The sequence below is a fragment of the Ricinus communis genome, chromosome 5 (assembly GCF_019578655.1).
Source record: "Ricinus communis isolate WT05 ecotype wild-type chromosome 5, ASM1957865v1, whole genome shotgun sequence".
Lineage (NCBI taxonomy): Eukaryota > Viridiplantae > Streptophyta > Magnoliopsida > Malpighiales > Euphorbiaceae > Ricinus > Ricinus communis.
Genome location: NC_063260.1, coordinates 25,336,676 through 25,362,132, shown reverse-complemented (window position 1 = coordinate 25,362,132; position 25,457 = coordinate 25,336,676). Strand labels below are relative to the sequence as shown.

Here is a 25,457-nt window from a genome sequence, read left to right as displayed (position 1 = left end):
CTCTTGTATGCGTCTTCATGGATCACTAACCATGGAAGATGCATATTCTCCTAAATGGGTGTCGGAGAGATTCGTGCTCAAAATCATATTTATAATTTTTCTTTCTAACTAAAGAACCTCACTTCTCCATTAATACTCTCAAATCTCAGTATTATTATTATTTGTTTTCAAGATTTTTCTTTTATAACTAAAACCTCACTTTTCCATTTCTACTGTGCTTTCTCCTTTTTTGTTTCCCAAGGCAAGCAGTCATTCCATGGCCCTAGTGGTCAGCAGACTTTGACACTTCTTGAAAAAGATAAAGTGAGTGGATAAGGAAGAACGAAGAGAACTTTTTAAAGGGCAAATTATTTGGACCAGACAGATCCACCGCAAAGTGATTTTGGTGGGTGGATTTTTTTTTTTTTTTTTGTATCAATTAAACAAAAACAAGCTTTTGATATATACTTGCTGTAATAAAGGTTTGCCTTCATGCAGATAATGAAGAAACATGAAACCATAAAAGATTTGGAATGCAAATTGAGGGAGGGAAACAATAGAAAGGTTGCAAGAATTAGTGTGCTAAAAATCATGGAGCATGCTCTATGTGACAAAAATGTGCCATGCCAGATATATTATATGTAAGCAAGAACCTGTCCTCCAAAAAGGTAACTGTATGGTTCTGTCCTTAAAGGACAGAAACATCTGACAAGGTGTCTATAATTGCTGTTGGCTGGACAGGAGAACTCGACAACATTATTGATCTAGTAATAGTAGTGCATGACAAGAGATAAACCACTGTATTATTATTTTTGGAGAAACACAAGTTTTCGACAAAATTTCTGATTCCTAGCTCAAAATATAATAGTAATGCGAGCTTCTGATCTGACCACCAAATCCAGGATCTACTTCCCCATAGCCACCCTTATACCCATATATGTTACAAAAATGTATGAAGACCCCTATCTCTTAAACAATTGAATTGGTACTTTTTCTCTCGCTATCAAGTTACAATATGAACAGTATGAGTTTCTATTCTATTCTATTCTATTCTAATCGTAGAATGGAAGAACAAATCAACTTGTACATCTAAGGACTTAATTTGTCACCTTCGTATGCAGTAACCCTATAGCAGCAGAAGAAATGGCTAATGTCAAATATTCAGCGCAACCATTTAAGCTACTGAAGGCTGCATTGGAATTTAGACTCCTCCTGATCTAGCCACCCTAGGCAAGAAACTGCAGTACTGTAGTCCTAAGCTCTTTTAGATGAATATCACCCCAGGAAATATGGGTTTCTTGGAAAGGGCCATTGCATTATCAAGCAATCTGGTTGAGTCTATACACGAGCAATTGGAGAAAAGGGAGGATTAAGCACATAGGATTTCTTGATATCTTCCATCTTTTTGGAGACTTTCTTTTTCTTCTCCTCCTCCTTAGTGACTGCTTCAATTAGAAATTGCACTTCCTCCTCAATAAGCACTTTCAGTGAATTGCAATGTGGCAACTGCTTGCTTTTTTCCTCCCCAGTGGAACTGGAGGCTTCTGCACCATGCAATATGGCAACACAGATGGAAAATGCTTGTAACGTGGACAGCTGTGCATGGAAATCAACTGCATATTTTCCCTCTTCAACAATTCTCATGGTCAATGCTGGGATTTTCTGTTTTGTTCCCTGCACAGAAATCAAAATATGATTAGAGCCAATGAGAGATGAGTCATTTAAACAAGAAAGCGTAGAGGTTTATGCACCATGTAAGAACAGTGCAAGTAAAAGTTATAGTGGCAAATACAAAAGCTTTTGATTGCCAGCTACAGATCATATGCCACTTATAATTGCAACATTCCATAAAGTGCCATTCCAGGACTATCTGGCCTTTATAAGAATTTCAAGAATTGAGAAAATTGAAGTGTGAATAGAATTTCTCCAATACCATAAGAGTTACTGGCGGTGTATATTGGTTGACTTCAATTTTGCATGAGAATTGCTTATACAAAAGAGATATATCTGGCTGACTTCCACAAACCAAAACTGGCTGACGACAAGAATAACAGAAACAAAGTACAAGAAATTTGTTGAACCTGTTATTAGTACATATCTTTGTCTGTCCAGAGACATCAACATTGTAATTTCCGTTGGCAACTCATATGCCATACAGAGAGGAATCTGTTCACTGATTTCATATATCATTTACCAGTGAGACTATTGGCTTCCAGCTAAGCTATTAAGTTTCAACTAGTTATCCAAAATATTATCATAATAACAAGGCACCAATCAAGAAGCTCACCTGAACGAAAAGCTCCAAAGGCTGTTGATTATCTATGAGGAGTACATCTTCAGCACAGTTGATGCTAGGACTTCCAAACACAGTAAGTGGACAGGCCATATCCCATCCGCCACAATCACAGCCTCCACCGGATCTCCATCTATTTAGTAATGAAGAAGGGCCCTGATTTTCATCAATTGGCAAACTGTGATTCCCAGTTGGTATTACCACCTTCAACTTTTCTGGACTTTCTCTACTTGTGAAGCCTCCTTTTCTTCCGTGCTCATTCATAGAATTGTTAAGTAGATTTCGATGCGCTTTATCACTGGACTTATCCCCTCTTTTGTATTTCAGGCTCTCTCTCTTTGCAAATGGAAGTTGAACAACAATGGCTGCAATCTCAAGGTCTGCATGTAAAACTGCAGATGGCCATGGGTAAGGATTTGAAGAATCAATATTGCCAGTGTCAAAAGCACGTTTTGAATGATGTTTGAGTTTTATTGGTTCAGAGCCATTGTTTAACTTCTGAGTTTCACAAAATGAGCCTGGTTTAAAATCACTGGGAGGCTCAATGATATCAGCCGGATCTTGTGTAGAAACACTTTGTCTTGCATGTGCAATATCATACAACACAAATTCTGTCACCATAGAGTTGTCAAACTCCCCAACATCTTTTAATTCTGAGCATAAATAGCATGAAACTTCCATCTGTCCCACTACCAACGAATCCTTGTTGCCATCAATCAGCCCCCAGCCACTGGCATTACTCTTCTTTCTACTGCTAATAGAGTGAAATGTGTAAACCCAATTAAAAGCATTATTTGCTTTCCATGTCTTTGCAACAAGAACTTCTTCTGGGCACTCCAACGAGAACTCAAAATGTGGAATGCCATGTTTATTGTCCAATTTGAGACAACCATGTAGGTGAACTGGTGAACATGCTGCAGCCAAATTATGGTGATCTTTCCTTACAAGCAGAGAATCGATGTCTGATTTCCCAGTTGTATGTGAGAAGTCATTCAACACAGATTTCCTCAATATCTGATTCTTTCTAATGTTTGACATCTCAGTTATCTTGACATCCCGAGGCTCTGCTTTAAACCCCAAAGGACTCCGTAGGGACTTGGATTTCATAAATGGATCAAACATCTTTTTGATGGGGCTAAACCGAGACTTTGAGCTGGCTTTGGAGGAGCAATCACTTTCTGAAGGAGATGGTGAATAGGGCATTTCTACCTTAACAGAATGTGATCTATGAAATGTCAAAGCAATATCTTTATCAAGAAGATCATTAGCATCATTTGTAGGACCAACAACCTGCTCGCTCCTTAAGGTTGGATTCTCAATAGAATCTCTTCTTACAGTTCCAGCCAATTGTTTCTCCCTCTTATCCAAATTGGGACAAATTTCAAAGAAGTCATCTGACAAGCTTGATTCTGTGCAAGGCTTCCTAGTGGATTCTGGATTCAAATTTGAGTTCAAACACAGTGCAGAAGATCTCTTTTGTGAGTTCTCTTCATTTGAACTACACAAAGAGTCAACAATGTTAAAGGAGAAGGTAGTGTCACTATCCTGTGACAATTCAATTTTCTTCCTTTCCTCGTCAATGCCCATTTTCTTCATTTTCCTTACCTCTCTAGAATTTTGATAAATGGAACCTCGCTTCAGCTCCGTGTTACCTTCTAGACCAACATGTCTAGATGTAGTCTTGCAAGAGGAACTACGATATCGACCAAAGCTTATCTCCATGAAAGCTTCCTTTGCTGTCAATAAATTATCTTTACGTGGAGGTTTATTGTTTGTTCTTCTCTTTTCAACATTGGAAAACTTTCGACAAGGAAGAACAGTGTTAGGACTCTGATCTGAGGTGCATTTCTTCTCAAAATCCAGCTCCATATCTAGCCCCATCGATAGATCCGCAACTCTGCAACCAGCTAAGATTCTTTTAAAATAAATGGGTCTTAATGAATCAGAAAGACAAAAGCCCAACCATAAGCAATAAATGAAATCAGCATCTACTCAAACCCAAGAATCCTGAAGATGTGAAACCCAGATAAGCCAGAGTTAATAAGAAGATACTAAAATAAAAGCTATTAACTGCAAATTGATTATATGGAACTTCAGTTAATATCTACTGGCAACTCTGTCACTAGAGAGAGACACCATGACAACAAAAGAGGCAAAGTTAATTTATAACCTAATGTGACAAGAGGATAAAAACAAGCAATTGAACAGAAAAAGATGCTTGCCTTTAAAAGATCTAATTCATTTCTACGGCCATTAGCTCTAAAACATTATTGGAAGAACAAAAATCGCAGATTAGTATAAGAAGTAGCTACCTATAATAACATATCAAACCGATGCATTCTCATTTTAAGAAACCACAAATAGGCTAAAGCAGTAATCATATAAAAGAGCTGTCACTGATATTCTATCTTGGAGAGTGCAAAGACCTTAACTTTATAAATAAACATTCTTCCAAAAGCATCGACCCTAAATTGATGATATATTTTGCGATAACAAAAACCTCAGAAAAATAAATTTTGATTCTAAAACTGGAACCCTTAACCAGCAAAGAATCCAAAGATCTCTATAACTTCCCAGAAAAGGGAAGAGAAAAGGTAAAATAAATCTGCAAAGGCTATATAAAATGATTACCAATAACTTTATCTTCACTTACATTCTAAGACAACAAAAGAAAAAAAGAAAAAAGAAAAAAGGAAAAACATAATTGGGAAAAGGATTAGGAAAAAGCAATGCTAGAAAAAAATGGCCATACCCCACTAGATCTCAAAGAAGTGAACTCAAAGATAAACCCAACAAGCTGTAACTATAAGCCATCAAATCTCTTGAGCTGCAAGTCTGTTGTTAAGCTATGAATCTATAAAAGAAAGAGAGAAAACCAACAACCCGTTTTAAAGAAGAGCAGTCAGCAATGAGCCAAAGAGTACTTGGACCATCCAAGAATCAAGAGAAGTACAAGGTAAAGCAAAAATAAAAACAAGAAGTGGACCTATAGCAGTAAAGCATAATTATAAACACAAAAAGTGAGTCATGTAAGAGGGAAAATGCATGCCTTAGTTATAAAGACAAAGTAAATAAAAAAAAAAAAAAGAAGAAGAAGAAGTGGGCAAGTAGCTCTGTGAGTAAAGAGTGAACTCTCTCTCTCTCTCTCGCATCAGAAAGAGTTGCACTGAGAGACATAAAACTGCAAAGCCACTATTCTTGTCTAAATAAAATAAAAAAGCAATATTTTCTTAAGCCATGATTATTAATGCTTTGTTTAGTAATTAGCATTTGCCTAATCACTCCTTTTGGACAGTGATTATATAGTAGGGCCACACCTTTATATATGAAAGTACTAATATGCCCATGTTTAACAGTGTCTACTATACTGAAGATGTGGGTTATTCTGGCATTCTGACGATCTCTCTTTAAATTAAGAGGGCAGATTCTTACGATTGAATAAGGTCGGTGTCTGAATCACTGGCATATAAATTATTATCATTACGATTTTGGGAATTGTTTTTATTTTTTATTTTTTAAAGACATATGATGCCTGCATTTAATTTTACACTTCCCAATAATTAAATTATTACTCATGTATTAAATTAGTAAATCTTCTGATCTCACCCTCTGCTAATTTTACTATACTCTCCTCACTCTTGGAAGATCTGAATGTGTTAGTTCACACAAATGCCCTTTTCAATTGCTAATTACAATCTACGAACGGCAGAGACTGTACTCGGAACATAATATTTAAATATATTAAAATTATTATTATAAATATAATACAGATCGAAGAAAATATAATTAAAATAAACGTAAAAAATGATTATTTTTATTATGTAATCTGTGTCTTTCGTCTTTTATCAATTAAAAAAAAAGACTAATTTATTAAAAGATAAGGGATTATTTTAGAAGAAATAAGAAATAAGGTGGGTACCAACAATTTGAGGTGGGTGAAGATTTGTGGTTTTGTGTCTTCAAATGAAAAATGTGCCCTGCCCATTATGGCCATAGATTCACTTTCCTCTTCGCTTTTCTTTTTTTCCTTTCAATTCTTTTTTTTTTTGTTCTCTGAGGGTAAATTTGTCAAATGGAAGGGGGTGAAAATGACAAATTTTCGAGTTGCTGGTCAAAGGAGAAAATGGTAATTGAAGATGCATGTGATTGGTTTGGGCAAGGGAAGCAGGACTGAGGCAGTCTGTCGCACATCTAACCCACGGAATCTCCTTCTTAATCAATTTTCTAATCCAATTAATGGATGATCTGGGAAGAGATTTTCTTAATGGGAAAAAAATATAAAAAAAAATTGGATCCTTTTGGGTAGGAGGGATGCATTCCTGTTTAAACAAAACAAAAAAAGAAAAAACAAATTGAACTCTTGCTTTGAATAAAATTAAAACATTATAGAGTATTTTGAATTTCAAATAAAAATTTAAGCAAACTAGTATGTTAATATATTTATATCAGAAAATTTTGTTATATAAGAAAAAAGTACATAAAAAAAGAGGCAATTATAAAATTGATTTAGTAAAATGAGAAAGGGGTTGTCAATGTCAAATGTTGCTTAATGCATATTCAAGCATTATAATAATAAAACCAGCCTACATTAACATTAACATGCACTTGCAGAGTAATCATTCATATATTAAACAGTAGGTTTCACCAGGCAATCATATAATAGCACCCCATATGTTTTCTAATGATTTCTTAAATCTATTTTAAAAAAGAAAAAGAAAAAGAAAAACAATGCTACTTGGTTCATATGGAACGGTCACATTGCATCTTTTTATTCAAGACAAGTCTAATAAATACACTCAGTCGTAAAAATGAGAAGAGATGAAAAATCCCGCTCTTGTCACTTAAACTAAAACTCAAATGTCATATTATACTGCATTAAGTCATACAATACATAACACATTAAGAAACCATTAAATTTATAATCAATTTCATGCCAATTAAAATGATCTTTAAGTGAAAATTGAAGAAATAAAAACTATTATCATATTTATGATGAAGTTATCTAAAAGAATGGCAGCATAGCTCAAGACGAGAAAAAACCAGTTTCTTATACTGAGTGAAGATTCAAAAGGCAAAGGAAGCACTCCTGGTTTTGGAGCTCTGGAAAACAGATGAGAAACATTGATAGAAAGGAGGGCGCATCAGGAAAGAACCAAGAACCCTCTGCTAATGAATTGATTTTATTGGAATTGAACCAGAGAATTGCAGGTACAATCCTAGGAATCAATTGAATCAATTAAATGATTAAATCACTATCTAATTTCTTGTCTATTGTTTTATATGAATAAATGGAGAAAGACTTTCAAGCTCAGCTCGTTTCTTTGCCTCCCTTCTAAAAGGCTTTCTGTTTCGCCACCACAACCTATCAATTCCACTTGATCGCATTAATATGCTATTGCTATCAATACTTGGAAGCTTCTTTTGTTCCACACTAAGCTCGGCCTTCTTTCTTGCCGTTGTGTGCCAGTGCGGAGGTGAGGGCGTCTTTGGTTCTACACTTTTGGCACTTGTCCATCTGTCAAAGCATTCAGGAAGATGCAAGTTAACTAAAGATACAAGACATGAGATATTTATATGCTATGGTAAATAGCATACCCTTATATGTGTATTTCTATATGGGTACTAAAATTGGATATCTGCATTAGTTATCGTAGAAGCATGGAAGTCTAATGTTCTCAAAATAAGGACAATGTTGTCGGAACTATCAGCCAAACAGATTTCTGTGATTCAGATTAGCAGTTTTAAACTGTTGCAGAAACTGGTTTTCAAATACACCCCTGGTTTATCTGTGAACACAATCCCTCACTACAGGAAATGAAGGGAAGAGAGATCAAGTTCAAATGCATCGTCTGAAACTATTATCATTGCAGGTTCTCCACATATTAACTGTCACAAGAAAGAAAAATGCAATTTCTGGGGATATTATACACAATAAACTGACCTCTCATTATCCATCTGTGGTGATGTAGACAACTCTTTTAAAGGGTCACATGCAGTACATACATACACCTTTGGAGGGCAATGTAACTTGACACAATCAATATGGTACCACTCATTGCACCTATCACAGGTAACTTTTGCTCTATCATCATAAGGCTTTCTACAAATGCAGTACAGCATACTTCGAGCTCCTAATAACTGCATAGCCCCAGCAGCAAACAGTACATAAATATGGTGTTGGCATATTCAAACTCCAAAGAATACCATTATTTCATTATATGAAGTCAGAATTTATTACCTTTAGTTCCTTGTCCAAGTAAACCGGCAAATTTTCACCTTCTGAAAGAAGTTCAAAAACTTTATCTAAACCAAGAGCCCCAGAATCCAATACAACCTGCACATAGCAAATAATGGCATATCTAATTAAAATGATGTAAAAACTACTTGTGGCAGAAATAATTAGCAAAGCACATTCAACCTTCTTGGCACGATCAGCCCACTGCAAGCCTATTTGCTTCAGTTCTGTGAGATTCCTCCAGAAGTAATCTTCAAGCGGTATGCTTTTAGCCAGCCCCTGTGAAGAATTACAAAACACTCTTGTCAACACTGATATCAAAAAGTATATTTTATCAAACTGTAGCAGAGAGAGAGAAAAGAGGAGAGAAGTAATGAATAAAATTCATATTTTACATCTACAAACACTCTTTACTAAACCATAAAGGTTCTCTCCCATAGATTGATTGGATAGCAAAAAGCAAAACAAGAAGCAAAAGAATGACTTCTTTTAGCAAGGAGGCAAGGATAGAATATGTTGGAAAGCGGATAGGACGTATCTGATATTGACTCCTATCTGCAAAATTGAGAAGGTGCGCACAGTTTTTCTTTATTACTTGGGAATAGTGTCAGAAGCAGGACCCAGGAATATTTTGTAACCTAAGTTTCACTTGCAAGAGTGATGAGGAGACAGTACAGTTGCAACTAGATTACTAATTGCTTGCAGGTTTGATCATATGTATCATTCGCTTATGCTTGTACCTAAACAGTATGACTAGGTGAAGCATAGGGAGAAGGAAAAATTAGTAGAAACAGTTGGAGTTCTCTTCCATTACATAATATGGAGTGCTAGCCAGCAGAAGGGCTAGAGCTTTAAAGGAGGTAGAGAAATCAAGATCTGTACTAGAGTCTCCAAAAGATACTTTATTCATGATTCTTCTACCTTGAATAGAGAATATAAATACTATCAAAGTTCTGTAGTCTCTGTGAATCTCTATATTTGGAGGTCTTAATCCCCAAAGGCAAATGGTAGACAGTTTTGGGCAGATGTGTCAACATTTAGAAAAACCACCAATATTCAAAAATTTCTCCTTAGACAATGCTTGAGAATTCCACTAGCATCATAATCTTAAACAAGAAATCCACCCTAGAACTTGATTAAAAGTGCCAACAGGTACCTCCTTCATATGCCCCTGAATCTGTTGCATCGTGGGTTTCTGCACCCCATCTATTAGTCTCTTAGCCTTCACTCTCCATGAATTTTTTGCTAACGCCAATTCAAGGTCAAAGTTACCTTGACGATCATACGTACCAGCCACTTGCACTGCCTGCACGAGAAAGTACTTTTAATTGGCAAGATACTACTAATAGGTAGACTTATTGCATTTTCAACTTGCTAACAACATATCTAGGAGATTAATTTATGGGTTGCATGCTTTGTAGAAACAATTGAGGGAAAAACAACCGATTAAATGCATCCTCAGGAAATAATAAAAGAAAAAGATGAACTAGAAAATAAGAACCTTCAAAGCAATTATTAACTTCTTAGAGATCATGCTAAGATCTTTATCCAAATAAGATAATTCAAAATCCAATATTTCTCTCAAGCATGTTTTGCATTCCAGAGCTTGATCCACAACTTGTTGCAATATCTCTCTTTCTTCTATCCTGTGAAAACCAGCAGCACTTAAATACATTAATTTAAATACAATACAATAGTCAGGATATACCAAAATCTTCAGTTAAGAACAAATAACATCTTTAGAAGCATAAGAAATACAAGTAGCTTGACCATGACCCGGCCCAGTCAAAAACTGGTGTGGAACTGGAAATCCAATTCCGGTTCCAAACTGTAGAAAAACCGGCCAGTCCCAATTCCCCCTTTCTGCCAATCTGGCTCTAGTTGCAACCAAAAAAACTAAGAAATACATACAATAATAATGACCTTTATTAAGTTAATTTCTTTTTACACCTTACAATTTTTTGAATCCATTCCATACATAGTATTCTTAAAATTAATATAATCACTTGAATTTGTAGTTGTTAAGAACTTGAATTTCTGCGTAATATTTGTAGTTCAAGCCCTTTATTTTCTTTAGTTCTTTTTACACCTTAAAGCCCTTTAATGTATTTCTATACATAGTATCGTTAACATTTTAATAATTTAAAATATTTAGTTGTTAACACATATTTCCATAAAGTTTTATTTGTTAAAACTAACCACTTAACTTAATCACCTACATGATTCAGATTAATTTCCTAAACCCAATTTTCAAAAAATTTACTTGTAGAAATCTTACAATTTCTTAAAAGTAAACTGACCCCGAACTGGGATTATCCAGTTCCAGAACTGGAACTGTTTGTTTCAGAACAGTAACCGAGCAGGTGACAGGACTAACAAGTAACAAGAACAATTATAAGTTGACCAAAAACTTTTTACGGCAACCACTTTGCAATATATTAGCAGCTTAGTAATTCCAGCTCAAGCAGATATAGAAATGGTATCTATCCTTCCCCTTCCTTCCTCTTCCCGAATTATGGTTTCAATCACAAGAGAGTTTTCACTTGCAGGAAGATGGAGACAGAAGATATTACTCATCAAGAAAAATTCAAATAAAAAAGCATAGAATCTCAGCTTACTACCGTAGAGAGAAATTTTCTGCATCAGATAGAAGTTTGATCAGCATGCTTAACTCGCATTGCTTCTCTCTAAATCTCTGAGAAAAGAAGAAACAGTTGAGATGTTGATGCATATTAAAGCTTCTTGTAAGGGCACTCCCAAGAATAAAAGGACAAATAAATAATTGAATGCATACCAGAGGAGAAACTTGATTGTTAATTATTGATAGATCCTCCAGAAACTGGCAGTAAGCGCAAACATAGAGTTCCACGTTTTTACCATGTAGTAATGCTGGCATTAGACACCGCAAATGGTAGCTGCCCAGGTGATAACACATGTAACTAGAGAGGAGATATACAAGTAAACGCAGACATGCAACATGATAATAAGCAAATAACAAGCAGGTAACCAAATTATATGCAATACAAATAAAATGAAATTTCAATTATTCCCCATGCAAGGAGAAAAGCCCAACAGAAGCATTATCAAAAGCCTGTTGCATGTTAAGAGAAATACTGATTTTTTTAATTTTTTTTATTGCTTTAGACTATTCCAAACCAGCCATATTGAATCAAGGCCATAGGTTGATTTGGAATATTAACTGTGAACCAAACAACTGGGAATATATATGAATTATCTGGATCTTCAAAATATATGAAAGAAATGGCAAAAGCTCTTCAACATAGCCAAAAATACCTTACCAGTCTTTGCATACTGAACAAGTCAAAACCTCCTGATCTTTGTTATAATCAGTGCAGCACATGAATATAGTTCTTGCTCTGAAGCTCTGGGACTTGCCATAAATGTATAAAGATATATCGAGAGAATGTTTAATCTGAACAAAATGGTAAGAGATTTAAATTATCCCCATTAATTATAGGCCCGATAATCCTACATCAACAACAAAAATCAACATGAAAACTTGTTTGAAACCTTTTCTAAAGCATCCAGCAAAAGATTCCCATCACCCACAAAGATCTGTGCAACCTTAACACCTTGTTGCTTCCACTTTTCAACTTTTTCAACTTCATATAAAACCATATCTAGTTGTGAACAACTAAATGCAACATCCTTCCCAAGTTCCTGAAAGTGATAAAAATCACTTTAGCTTCATGAAGATAACATATTAGGTAACTGAAAGGAAGAAGGAAGAGAACAAGAACAAGATAATTTTTAAAAGCTCAATGCAAAACAAACAGAGAAGTTAAAAACCTAGTATGTTGGGCTGCTTATCTGACAAGAGAATCTCAAGCAGAGCAATGACAGACACAATGCTGAGTTCAATGCCAAGTCTGTGCTATATTAACATATTGTGTTGCCTAAGTGTCAGTCGATATATATTTTAAAAAATGCAGTATCCCAATTAAAATTCTCATAGATCTGTATGTAACAAGAAGTAAAGCAGCTTTTAAACACAGTTTAAAGAAAGCCTCAACATTAGTGATGTTGGAGCTATAAGATTAGGAAATTGACTGAAAAAAACAATTCTATTGAAGTTGTGAAAAATACAAGTGCAAGGAAATTGACCATACCTTAAGTTCTAGTATTTGAGACCAAGAACGCTCTTCAAACTTGAGACTAAAATATTGATCCACTTGTCCTTGCCACAACCTATATATACAGCCATAATGTGTGAGACAATTAAGCAGAATCAGCACATCAAATCAACCAAAACAAACGCAAGAATAGAGCAAATAGAAAACATTCAACTACCAAGCAAACTTGAACCAGCAGACTAATAAGTACTGTGCTGCCTCAACTATGGCAGATAAGCATTAAATTTGTCTATTTCTTTTGATAGGTAAGGTTACTGCTGCCAGGTTTTTAATCAAGGCAATGGGTGAGAAAAAGCAACACATTGCATACAGAGACCTGAAGCATGTTTGGCAGGTATTACAAATCCACATACCATCCAATGCCATTCGCCCTGATTTTAGAAATTCTAAACCACAGACCAGAATGAAGCAAATTCACATAAAATTAACTTATTTCCAATTCAATAATAAAAACCATACAAAATAGAAATAAAAGGAAGAGAAATAATAAGGAAAAATTAAAATGTATTAGAGTTTGGTCACTTTTGGTACAAACGGAGAGGGGGAGAGAGAATACTCATACAATTTAAAAGAAGCAGAATGCCTCCCATGTAACCCAAAAAGAAAAATGTACCACAATGCCTCCTATAAAAACCAAATAAAAAGAAGTATTACAATGGCTCTCCTTCTATATCTATGTTTATGCGTTTTTTATTCTGCAACACGTACATGACTGCTTCAAATATATAATTATGAACCATAATGAAAGCACGTATACTTCCCAACCAACAATGAAGCATACATGCATGATGCTTCTCATTGAAACTAAGAAAAGATGCCACATTGCCAAAACTGATATGACTAAAGGAAGACAGATTCTTGCAGAGGACCACGGCTAATAAGCCTGGATGAGACGAATATAGACATAGCTTATCTATCGTCAAACGTAAATGTAACCAAGAGTAGAAAACCCACAATGATCTCTATAAGCATGATTTTATAGAGCACCTTCATTCAGATGAGAAGGCGCTTCATTTATAAGCAAAGTCTCATGTATAAAAATTCCATTGTAGCTGCCATTCAAGTTGTTCGCAGCCTTGTGATTCATAGCAGATGTATTAAAGACACATCAGTGTCTTGAATTACATTTGTAGAAATTCAACACATCTAAAAGACGTGAACGTGTTTTCTATATAACAAATTCTCAGAATTCACATTCCATTTCACGGAAGAAAGCACTCTAAAATTAAAGTATGAGAAGACTCACTTGTGTTTATGTATACTATTTACTAGTTGGTCCACCACTACTGGAAAGGAGATATTTATAACCTGGCATAAGAATGAACATAAGTAAAAGCTATAAAGGACACGACAAGGTGAAACAAAGGGCTAAAACAAAAGTACCTGAGCTTTCTCAAGAAGCTCCTCAGCCTCGCTCAACTTCCACCTTTCAAAATTACTTTGCACAGAAATTGCCCCCAAGGCTTTCCTGAGCCATTTGACCCCATCCATCAAAGAGCTCCACAGAGGATAAGATACATGTGTAACAGAAAGATTGTCTGAAGCATCCATCAACTTCTCAACATCCTACAGTAACAGGAGATAGAAACCTAAAGCACATGAGCCAACCAGGAAGAAACTAAGTGCCTAAGAACATGATGAAAAAAATAAGTTAAGAATTGCAATTTTTCTTTAAATAAATCTAAAAATGGTTAGCTCAATTAATTCCAGGGTTAAAAAAGTAAAATAAGAAAAGGACCAGAGTAAGAGAAACCAAAAGCAAGGCATCTTGTGAGGGACCAAGATGGGCATGGCATAGATCAACAATAATACACAATTTAATGTGTTAGAATCTACAAATTTTCCTTGCCAACAAGCAATAAATTCAAAATTGCTCCATGCAACAGCAATAAATCATAAATAAACCAAATTAATTGCAACTTGCCAAATTTTATAACCTTGCATTGAAAAAGAATTGGTTCCATAGAAATAAAAGGACATGTATCGTACAAATCAGATCATAAAATGTAAAAGGAAAACCAAGGTTATAATAAAAGGTTATAAAAAAATGTGAAATTCCTGACCTCAAAAGACGGAGCAGCATAACACAAAGAAAGGGCCCTACTGCACCATTGAAGCACAAAACAAGCATCTTGAAGTTTTGGAATCTCAAGAAAGTCGAAACCAAGAGATAAACCAGTTTTTGTAATGGACTCTATTCTAGTAACTAGATGTTCAATCCTCACACTAAGATCATTGTTCTGCCCGTTGCCAATATAACTTGAATCCAGTATGCACCCTGTGTCCTGCAATGCAGAGCAGGCAACCAGCTTCCACTCCCCACAATTCTTCAAAACCATTTCAAGCATTCTTCTTTCTTCGAAAGTTATTTTAAGTGACTTTGACTGCAAAACTAACTCCTGCATAAGATTACAAACTTTTAAATGATAATAGTAGATTCAATCTAATCTTTAGCAAACATAGTATATCTTGGAGATGGCAAACCTCCAAAGCCTGAAGTTGAAGCAGAGAACAGGAGCCGGATTCCAGGGATGATGGAGATCCTAAAAATGCCTTAGAATTCTTTAACCAGCACTGGGCTGTTGCTACAGCATCTCTCACATCATCTAAAGTAGGTAGAATCACAGATATGTTTGCTGCACTTCTGCAAGATTAAAGCTTGAAGATTTAAAACGAAACAATAGGCAAGATAAAACAATAATCTATAAAATATATCTGTATGTATATATATATATATATATATATTAGGCCAAGTTTTCCTATAAGGCTCCACTTGGCAACAATATATAAAGCCACTTCATATAGACTTCCACCAAAAAAAAAACATGTGGCTTTAATGTGAAATATATAAGAATTTTATCATGATATTAAATACTAATCAAATGAAAGGATTATACTAAACACATTATGATATTAAATGCTAATAAAATAAAATGATAAATACTGAGTGCTTATTAAAATAAAATGATAGCTAAATATAATAAAAAAAATTGGCTACCCAAATTAAATTAGCAACTATATACTGTTACTAATTTGCCAAATGACAATATGCTTTTTTTTATTTGATTATTTAATTAATAACTATTAAATTTCAAAATTATTAATGAATATGAAAGCTAAACAAAAAAAAAAATTAAACATAAATTTAAAAACACCAGATAGACACATGTAGCATATATGTACCATGTAGTCTTTTTAGTTAATTCACCTACATAAATGATAATTAATGCAAATTCATTTGATACAAACTACTATTTGAAATACAATTTTTTAACTTCACCAAAATAATTATTCTTAACTACACATAATGTAATCTACATATTCACAGCTCACATCTTTTAAAATAGCTTTTTATTTCATTAAGATTTTAATTCTATACATGTTTACTATTAAGATTTTTATCCTTAAAAAAGAGACAATACATACTATTATTGCATACAATATTGAAGAGATTTTAGTTATCTGCTTAAAGGATTTACACTTTCAGAATTAAATGGATTATAAAAAAAAGGGAAAATTTCAGTAAACTATTCTATGGTTTAACATACTTTCACTTTAGGGTCTGTGGTTTTCTTTTTGTCACTTTGGTATCTTGTAAATATGAGCGTTAGCAAATAACGACCAAATTACACAACACTATTAACAAATACTGACGTGGCAGTTGAAAGAGAAGTGGTTATTCTATGCCGTGTCAGAATCTTTTAACGGTGTTGTGCAATTTGATTGCTATTTGCTAATGGTCTTATTCACATAGTACTTAAGTGACAAAAAACAAATTACAGACTTTAAACTGAAAATATGTTAAACCACCAAGTAGTTTAATAAAGTTTTCCCTAAAAAGTATGCATGATTATTTCACTTCGAATATTCCAATTATTATTATTATTATTATTATTGTTGTTGTTGTTGTTATTTTTTGCTTTTCAGCTTTATACTAAAAAATGTGATAAAATATGGAATTAATTAAAGTCTTTACAATTAAGCGACATTTGCAATAGTCACTAATATATATTTTTTTTCACATATAATTAGTTTCTAATATAATTTTGGGATCTATATTATTCATAAAACTATTTAACGAATTTCTTTTAAATTCTTTTATTAAATAAACACAAATATAATGACTTATCTTTATTTTTTATATTATTTATTTAAGAAACTTAATCATATACACATGCAATGGATGGCATAATGCTAGAGTCACAAAGAGCAGTAAAGCATGCCCAAAACCTTAAGATATCCTCAAAGTCAGACATTGGAGCTTCATCCTCAAGAACTTTCATTGCTCTTTCCTCCCAAGACAAGGCAGCTGAAAGCACTCCAGACATATCAATAAATAACTCCTCACTCTCGATCTGCAGCCTGGGAAAAACAAAAATGTCATGTAGACAGTGAAAATCTAAGTGCAGGATACAGACAGTAAATCATTAATTGTCAGTTTTCCAGCAGCTATCCAGGCAAGAAGCATACACAGAAGCGTCCTTCATAAGTTGCTGAATGAAGCTAAAGGGCATTTTGGAATGATGTGCCTGCATGAGAAGTGCCCAAAATAAATTAATAATGGATGCATAATAATACACTTATTTTCTTTCATGAGCACATCCATTGTGAATCCAACCGTAGCAATTATCATCCAGTGGCAGATGAAAGCCATCCAAATGAATTAATAAATTGGGCACTTAGAACAGAAGAGAAGACATGTATAGTCACATACTAACCACCAAATTAAAATTTCTTTTAAAAAAAACCATTACCTTCAGAGCTTTTTGCCTGCAACAAGCCTTCTTCAACTCAACCTCAACAATAGACAATTTATCGACTGTTTGAGAAAACAAACCAAATGTCAGAACAGAGCAAAATAATAGCATAATGGTGACAACCGACATTCACAATTATTATAGAAAATAACAACCAAGAATTTTAACATTTAAAACCTTGAATTCTCAAAGTTGATCCATCTTTTAGAAGGGCTTGTAACTCATTAACTACATTATCTTGATCTTCCCGTTCATGCACATTCACCAATATATCATTACAGCGGGTAATCCAGGAAACAGCATCAAGGTGGTATTGTTTTAGAAGTATGAACTCTGGTACATTAACAGTAAGTTTCTCCCACTCACTGAGTAGCAGCTCAACAGTCTGCATCTGCAAAAACCCCAAACTTATACTTCCAAACTCTTTGAAACTTGGAATTGGAAGACAAAGGCAAACATGTGTTATATGCTTACCTTTAGACTAACAGGAGCTCTCAAAACTTCATTGCAACGAGACTGACATAATTCAGCATGTCTTACTAGATCCAAAAGCATTTCTTCTTCTGGAAGCTCAACTTGAAGCTCTGATATCTATTCCACAAAACAATGAAGACGTTAAACAAGACCGCAAATGGACAAGAACATATGTCATTAACAGAATAAAGAAATTCATTTCACCTCTGACTTCAACTTGTAGAGAATATTCATATCAACTGTAGCAGGACGTTTTTCTGAGATGCATTTCCTTGCACATTCTATCCATGCCTAAAGGGCAAGCATAATCAGATAAACAATAAATATACAAGACAGTAACCAACTACTGTAGCAATAAATTTCCAAGTTGCTCACATGGCGAAAAGACTTGGCCAAGAACAGTATAACTACAAGAACACTCTAATTGCCGTCAATAAGTGGCAATGAAAGTAAAAAATGTGAGACTGGGAAAGAAGGAATTATCAGAAACAACCACACAGCATAATGGAATTGAATTACATGATGATAGATCTAAAGATGCTTAAATGAATTGTCTTTCACTGTCATTAACCCACATTCTTAGATCCACCATTCAAGGTAAGTTCCTAGCTACAAGTCCTCCATGAGAAACTAAACAATGAAGGAATCAGAATGTCATCGCAAGTTGGAACAAGTCCATAACAAAATGATCAAAATCTAAACGTGTCAATAGAGTTACCTTTGCTGATGAGATTTTCTGCAACAATTTCTCGCCGTCTTTTATATAAATTGGAAAACCACAAGCTTTTGAGTTCAGCAACTCCAACTCAGAGATCTGTCGTGACAACTGTAAAGAATTAATGATCTTACTAAAACAGAGAGAACTAAATAATAAAACGTACTAGAACTATTAAACATAGAATTTATTTCCAAGGTATTCACAAAAGTTGAATAAAAAATTTATGGACAGTAACATGTACGAGAGATACTTTTGAGCATGATGACAAAGCAGAGACAATTTCCTGACTCAACAGCCTGGCTTCTCCTGCATGCTCCTGTAAAATATAATCAAACAAGTGTTTTTCAATCTGCAGATAAACAAAAAAGCAAAAGCAGAAACTACTCACAAAACCATAATAACCTGCAATTTAAGATACCCAGGCTCATTACAGGGCACAGGATCAAACTTTAGCAACTCATTGATACACTCCATTTGCACTCTCTTGAAATCACAACTGCAGTTACAAGACCAGTTTTCAACGTTGGAAAGGCACTCTCTTATCCCTTCTGCCCACTTCTGAGCTGTAATCAGATTCTTCGCCATTTTCCGCACCTGAAATCCAAATTGAAATGGTATATGTTGTGAAATATTAATTTCATAGTCTAAACACCTGAGGGCAACAAACAGAAAAGAGTTGATGTCTCAAAACTCACGGGATCCATCTCAGAACCAGCCCAAAGAAATTGTTCAGCCTCCTTCAATAAGGTAGAAAATGCATCACCAGAGTATGGAGACTGAAAAATCTTATGACAGCGCAAAAGCCATTGTTCTGCAAGTTGAACCAAACTGACATGGCCACCTTTGACCTACACAATCATGGTGCTCAAAATAAATTGTATTACTAACTCCTGCCAACTGAAGCATATAGTAGCATATGACATGTTACACTAGCCAAACAAGTGAATAACAACATATATTGCCTAAGCATATTACATTAGATGCCAAAGAATCATGCATTCAGAAGAGCAAATATCTACTATTAATGAGACACAACATTACCATTACCATAGGAACACCATTTAACTCGAACAGCACCAGAACCTAGCCACCCTAGAAATTTGATTATTTAACAGTTCAACCACTATCTTCAGTTTGACCACCACAAGCAATAACCATATGTGAAATAGCACGAAGACTAAAATTATATAGTTTGCTTCTATCTTCAAATAGGTTAATCTATGACTTTTAACCCTTGATTTACAACCTAGATTACAAGCAATCATTGCCGTTTAATAGCTGATACTTTTCTCATTTGAACAAAAGGAGGACAATTGTCAGCAAATTACTCATGCCTACAAATGTGGATAACCAAAATCTCACCTTCGTTGAGACAAAAATAACCTATAGGAGGAAACATTTGTTGCATGAATGCAATGGTTGGAAAAATCTAGTGATTTACAGTCCAAGAATTTCAGAGTAAGAGACATGAGCAAACCTTCTTCACCAAAGCATTCATCTCATTCGAACAGGAATTGTGCCTTAGTAAGTTATTACCCTGCAATCTCTCATCAGAATCACACTTATCTACTATAAGCACTAAATCATACAATTCCGCCAGGGTATAACGATAAAGAAGGCGAAGTCTACTCGATTTGCATTCACAAATGTGCTCCCAGTGCTGCATAAGGATCAAATACAGTTTGCCATTATAAAGAAAAAGTATTAAAAAAACACGAAACATCTGAAGTTGCAACACGCAAGATGAAAAAACTTGACAGATGCAGAATGAATTATAATCTCCCATATTAGACAATCAGATAAAAATTTCCAAAATAAGTGATTACCAAGTTTTCATACCTCCAGGCATACAAATGCAGATGGCCTACAACGGCAAACAACAGCAGAGAGATAAAGGTACTGCTTGCATATAATACATGTTGGATCCTGAAACAGCCAGTATCAATCATGATAAGCATGTTGGCAATGAAGAAAGTGAAGCCAGAAATTGAGAGCAATAGTTAATGCATCACCTCTTCAGTACCAACATATTCAGGACATTTTCGAGGGCACATGGGAGAAGATTTGATAATGCCGCTTCTCCAAAGTCTCTCTCTCTTGTTTTTCTCTTTATTATATATCCTCTGCAATTCTTTCTTCAAATAAGGTGATACTTTGGTACTAAAGTTGCCCTGCTAGAAAAGAAAATCAACCATTAGAGAGAAGTTCCACTTGAAATCCAAAATAAATGAAAGAATTCACTCTGACAAAGTGCACCATAAATAAAAATGTGGATATTGACTCAAGGAAAATGGTTAATAGTGAGATCCACAATTTGAATGTTGCTTGGGAGGACCAAGTTAGGCAGTTTAGGAGTATTTAAAGTTACGGTTTTTATGGCTCCATCTGTGCCAAACTTTAGCGAAACATATTTACATTCAATCATTTTTATGGCAATCAGAGCCAAGCTTTAGCAAAACATATTTACATTCAATCATTTTGATTGGAAATATTGCTGTCTTGTTAGCATGAATTGCTAATCCAAATATTCTGCATGCAGTAGCCATTAGGTAATAGCAGGAGCAATGACCCAAATACTTATCATTACTCATACTGCTGGTTTATCAGAAATAACCATTGGGATCTTTGACCACTGTACAGAGATCAATCTATTCTTAGATATAGTGGGCCAAACCCGTTAAACCACAAGAACTTGAATTGCATCATATTTTGTCACAAACAAAAAGAATGTACAGCTGGTAAGATCACTTACAAACTTAGTTACAACACAAAGAAGCTCCTCATGGGATAACACAGCAGTTTTATGATACATCTGATACAAATCCGCTCCAAACCCACCATGAGGTAGCCAATCAGCAGGAGCAAAATTAACAGCTTCTGCACAGTTCAAACCTAGAAGGACAGAACAACAAAAATAGGTCACTGGTTAGGATATACTGTATAAAACCATTCCTTAACTTTGATTAATCCAAAGTTACTATGGCATACCAAAATTGAATCCTGCATGATAAGATCTGGGGAAGGTGATGACAAAATTTCCAGGTTCCTAGCAAAGATCAAGTAGAGACAATATTTAACGAACGTATCCAGTGGAATTTAGAGCAAAGCTTTAACAACCACTATAAGAAAAGGCTGCCAAAAAGGCATTTCACAGCTGGACTATAGATGATAGAAAAGGTGAAAACAACTAAATTTAAAATTACAAAATACACCAGCCACTCAGTTTTATCCACATAACCTCATTGCTGCAAATAAAAACCCAAGTTGAGATAAGGTTTGAGTTTCTTTTTCCATACACATATATACTCAGAGAACACATCACTTTCTTTTCTATTTAAGCAATCTTGTATATCAACTAAAGAAAGCAATATAAAATTCACGTCTTTGAGTATCAAACCTGCAGGACACTATAGACTGGAACATGATTTTCTTGCAAGACGGATGGGTTCAACATGGTCACAAGCTGAAAGAGTAAATCTGGTTGTGCATCAAACAGATCAGGAAGACTACTTCGCATCACCTACAGAGAAAAGGAAAGAAAAAATTAAAATTATCATCATGAACATCAGATTAAACAAGTGAAATTTCCCATAAGTAATTCAAAAAAACAAAATCATTCAATATTCTCGTGTAACAAAAACTTTTGGCAATAAACCATCTAATGGAGATACTGCAGTAGAAGGCTGAAAAGAAACCAAGCACATAAATGCAAAATAACTACCTTCTCAAAAGCTTTGACTTCATTACCAGGGACACTATACCAACATTTTGGCTCTCCCCTGAAAACACAAGACAAATTATGCATGAACTCTCTCACAACCAATGGTTACTTATCCAATATATACACCACAAATCTTCAAAGAGAAACTCATCAATTTAAACCACATAACAATAGAAAATTGAGAAATATTTTTTCTACATATTGCTCATTAATTATTATTGATCAAAGATGAGCAAGCTTATCCGTAGCCAGAGCTGACATCTTAATGGCAGTTTGAATAAGAAACAAACTTAGCCTAAACAATACATATCAGAAAGAATTATCCAATTAGAAGGTTTAACAAACACTAATTTCAAGCCCCCCATATCCTGAACAAAAACTGTTTCTTCTTGATCCCCACTAAGTTAAGTTGCCAAATTCTTGGATTTACTGGCCAGCGTAGTGCTGTCTTGAGTTGAATTGAAACACTCAACTTAGGGAAATATTGGAACTCTTTATAATTCTTGTAGGGATTCTAATAAATTGATCCCACTGAATTTCTTTGTGGATACATAAAATATGAAACAGTATTGCTTTTTGACTTGAAATAAGTGAAAATGAAGCTCGGATTTAAACATTTTTATGTTTCAAATACTAACTTCTTTTAATTTCTTTTTAAATGGCATGTAATTTTAGGAATTCCTTGATTGTTCAAAATTTTCTTCTTGAGATTAATTGTTTCCCCTCAGCATAACTCACCTAGACGACAGGATGTGATCTATGGGCCACAAATATAAAGAAACTTTCCATCCCAACAACAGTAAAAGACATGGCATCTTCCTTATTTTGCTTCCTCACTTTTTTTTGTCAGCCCGAATACTAATAAAATATTTCATTTATTTTTATAAAGCATGTGCTTCCAATCAATCATGACCATACAACATCAACAGGACATTCTTAACATTCGCAATTTGCCAACATTCCTACATCTTTCATCTGAATAAAGAACTAAGAACTGCCCTCACTGACATTGATTTGCAAGTTCATATAATCAGCATTCTTCTCTTGCATCGTCAGTTACATTCCTTCTAACTTCATTTTTGCTTCCAAGTTCATGTTCTCACAAATGTATAATATACTTATTGGGGGGAAATGGACAAACCAAAAGCAAGCATAACTAACAAAGCCTTCATTTTATAATTTCTTATTTCATGCTGAAGAGAGACACTGTTCACAAATTTTTAAACAAAAAGTGAAGAGCAAGAGTAGAGAAATAATGATCACACATACCAGTGCAGATAGTTCATAGAGTAAAAACAGTGATCTTCGAAATGCCAGCAAAAAGAAGAAAATAACATGCCAACATACAGCCAGGGCACCATAACACCAGTTATATTATTGTGAACAGCTTGAAGCATTGAGCCTTTCAACTTTGGCAAGTTATTGAGATTCCATAGGCTACCACAGTATTCATCCCACACCTTAGCTTCAACAGATTCTGGTCTCTGATCATTTAGACGAGGAAATCCACTCCCATAAATTGAAGTATCCAAATCACTGCCATACATAACTTCAACTTCACCAGCAGATCCCTCCACAATTTCCCAAAACTTTTTCTCCATTTGCACTCGTGAAGCAGATCCTGGTCCAAACCATTTTCTCTTGGCCCGATCAGCTACACGCCTAAAAGCTTCAATTGTAAAGCATTTTCCAGGCACAAACCCAAAGCTATCCTTATCTGAGTTCAAGCACTCAAAGCAATACCAATTCCCAGGTGGAATTTGCTTCAAAGGCGGTGATAGGCAATAAATATGCCATCCCTTATTACATCTATCACACAAAAGCATCACTTCCCCATGCAAACCACTCCTACATTGCTCACATATTTGATCAAGCTCTTCCACCTTCTCAACCTTATTACAAACCTCAACTTTCTCACCCTCGACATTCCTCCGCCTTCTCTTTGAGCACGAAACCTCGGCCCTATGGCCCCCATCATCACATTTCTTGTCATGTCGCATTCCCCTTTTGGAGCTCTTATTTAGTTCCTTGTTCAACTGAATATAATACTTCTCATAATCATACAAATGCTCAAAATACAATTGACACAAGACATGCTTCGCACACTCCGAAATCTTCTTCCCTAACCTAACAAACTTAGAAACCTCACCCCATTTCTTCTCCTTCACAACCTTATCATATCCACCAAACCTCTTAACAGCATTAAACAATTTACACAAATCCAATTCATCCCCTTCAAAAATAAGCCTTTTCTTCAATTTCTTACCACAATGTTCCTCCAAAAACCTCCTATACTCCAACTCAAAAGTCTTTGAATCACACGAAGCAGGCCTAGCTTGCAACTGATGAATAGCTTGTGTTTTTGTAGGAAAAGTAAAAGTATCCAAATTTAATGCAAATGGTGGCGACCAACTCTTTGGTGGTACAATCTTACAAATCCCATATTTCTCAGCTTCTACTCTAATCTTGCAAATATACTCTAGAGGGTCTTTAAATTCTTCTTCACTAGGATAATAAACAGGTGCTGGAGGTACATGCAATGACCCAGATGATGATACACTCAAGTTTTGCCCTATAACCCCTTTCTCTACGGCTCTTGGCTTACCTTTTCCCATTTCAACAACCCCACTAGTCACATAATACTAAATCCATAAAATCAAACACGTAACTGACAAAAATTACCAGTCCATCAAAGTTCAGAAAGAAAAACTCTTTAAGCAATGAAAATGCAATTAAATGAAAATATATTCTAGGGTTTCGAGATTGTACCTTGGTAGAGAAAAAGGAAAGAAAGATAAAGTCTTTTAGCTTGTTTTCGAGGGTCTTGAATGTGATGGCGAGAGTGAGTTTCGTGCAGATTTTTGGTTATGGCGTTCTAAAAAAACATTAAAAAATATTAAAACATTACAAACAAAATAAAGGATTAGAGAGTATTAGATTTTAAGGTCTAATAATGAAAATATTTACGAAAATGGTAATACTTCTGTGTATAATATCTTCCAAGTCTTCCTTCCCGTGTGTTTTGGGGAGAGGAATGCGGAGATGTTTGTACTCGCGATATGTATTTAAATATCACGCGCTCTGCTTCGATTAAGATCAAATGGCTGTGAATCATTATTGTTGTGA

General features: G+C 34.8%; 2 protein-coding genes across 8 annotated transcripts; both read right to left on the bottom strand.

The window, feature by feature from the left end:
• Window positions 1-756: 756 nt before the first annotated feature.
• On the bottom strand, window positions 757-5,948 carry LOC8287380. Its single transcript, XM_015715989.2, has 3 exons — window positions 5,025-5,948; window positions 2,267-4,169; window positions 757-1,653 (listed from the first exon to the last, which is right to left on the bottom strand). The coding sequence occupies exons 2-3, from the start codon at window positions 4,151-4,153 to the stop codon at window positions 1,318-1,320; spliced, it is 2,223 nt and encodes a 740-aa protein (XP_015571475.1). The 5' UTR covers window positions 4,154-4,169; window positions 5,025-5,948; the 3' UTR covers window positions 757-1,317.
• A 1,488-nt stretch (window positions 5,949-7,436) lies between these two features.
• Window positions 7,437-25,206, bottom strand: LOC8266476 (lysine-specific demethylase 5B). 7 transcript variants are annotated; one of them, XM_048374467.1, is made up of 34 exons: window positions 25,101-25,206; window positions 23,601-24,999; window positions 22,332-22,389; window positions 22,008-22,130; window positions 21,599-21,656; window positions 21,363-21,502; window positions 20,623-20,784; window positions 20,450-20,536; window positions 20,088-20,270; window positions 19,306-19,458; window positions 19,013-19,204; window positions 18,861-18,926; window positions 18,611-18,718; window positions 18,097-18,183; window positions 17,893-18,009; window positions 17,596-17,809; window positions 17,416-17,480; window positions 17,132-17,190; window positions 16,892-17,023; window positions 15,146-15,305; window positions 14,725-15,060; window positions 14,045-14,227; window positions 13,908-13,969; window positions 12,638-12,716; window positions 12,039-12,188; window positions 11,807-11,940; window positions 11,302-11,422; window positions 11,129-11,202; window positions 10,009-10,153; window positions 9,664-9,813; window positions 8,691-8,786; window positions 8,511-8,606; window positions 8,214-8,410; window positions 7,437-7,787 (listed from the first exon to the last, which is right to left on the bottom strand). In XM_048374467.1, the coding sequence occupies exons 2-34, from the start codon at window positions 24,944-24,946 to the stop codon at window positions 7,541-7,543; spliced, it is 5,580 nt and encodes a 1,859-aa protein (XP_048230424.1). In that variant the 5' UTR covers window positions 24,947-24,999; window positions 25,101-25,206; the 3' UTR covers window positions 7,437-7,540. The 7 variants fall into 7 exon arrangements, with proteins under 7 accessions (XP_048230424.1, XP_048230426.1, XP_048230425.1 ...); XM_048374469.1 differs by having other exon boundaries at window positions 18,611-18,706; window positions 23,601-25,206; XM_048374468.1 differs by having other exon boundaries at window positions 20,623-20,781; window positions 23,601-25,206.
• Window positions 25,207-25,457: the final 251 nt, after the last annotated feature.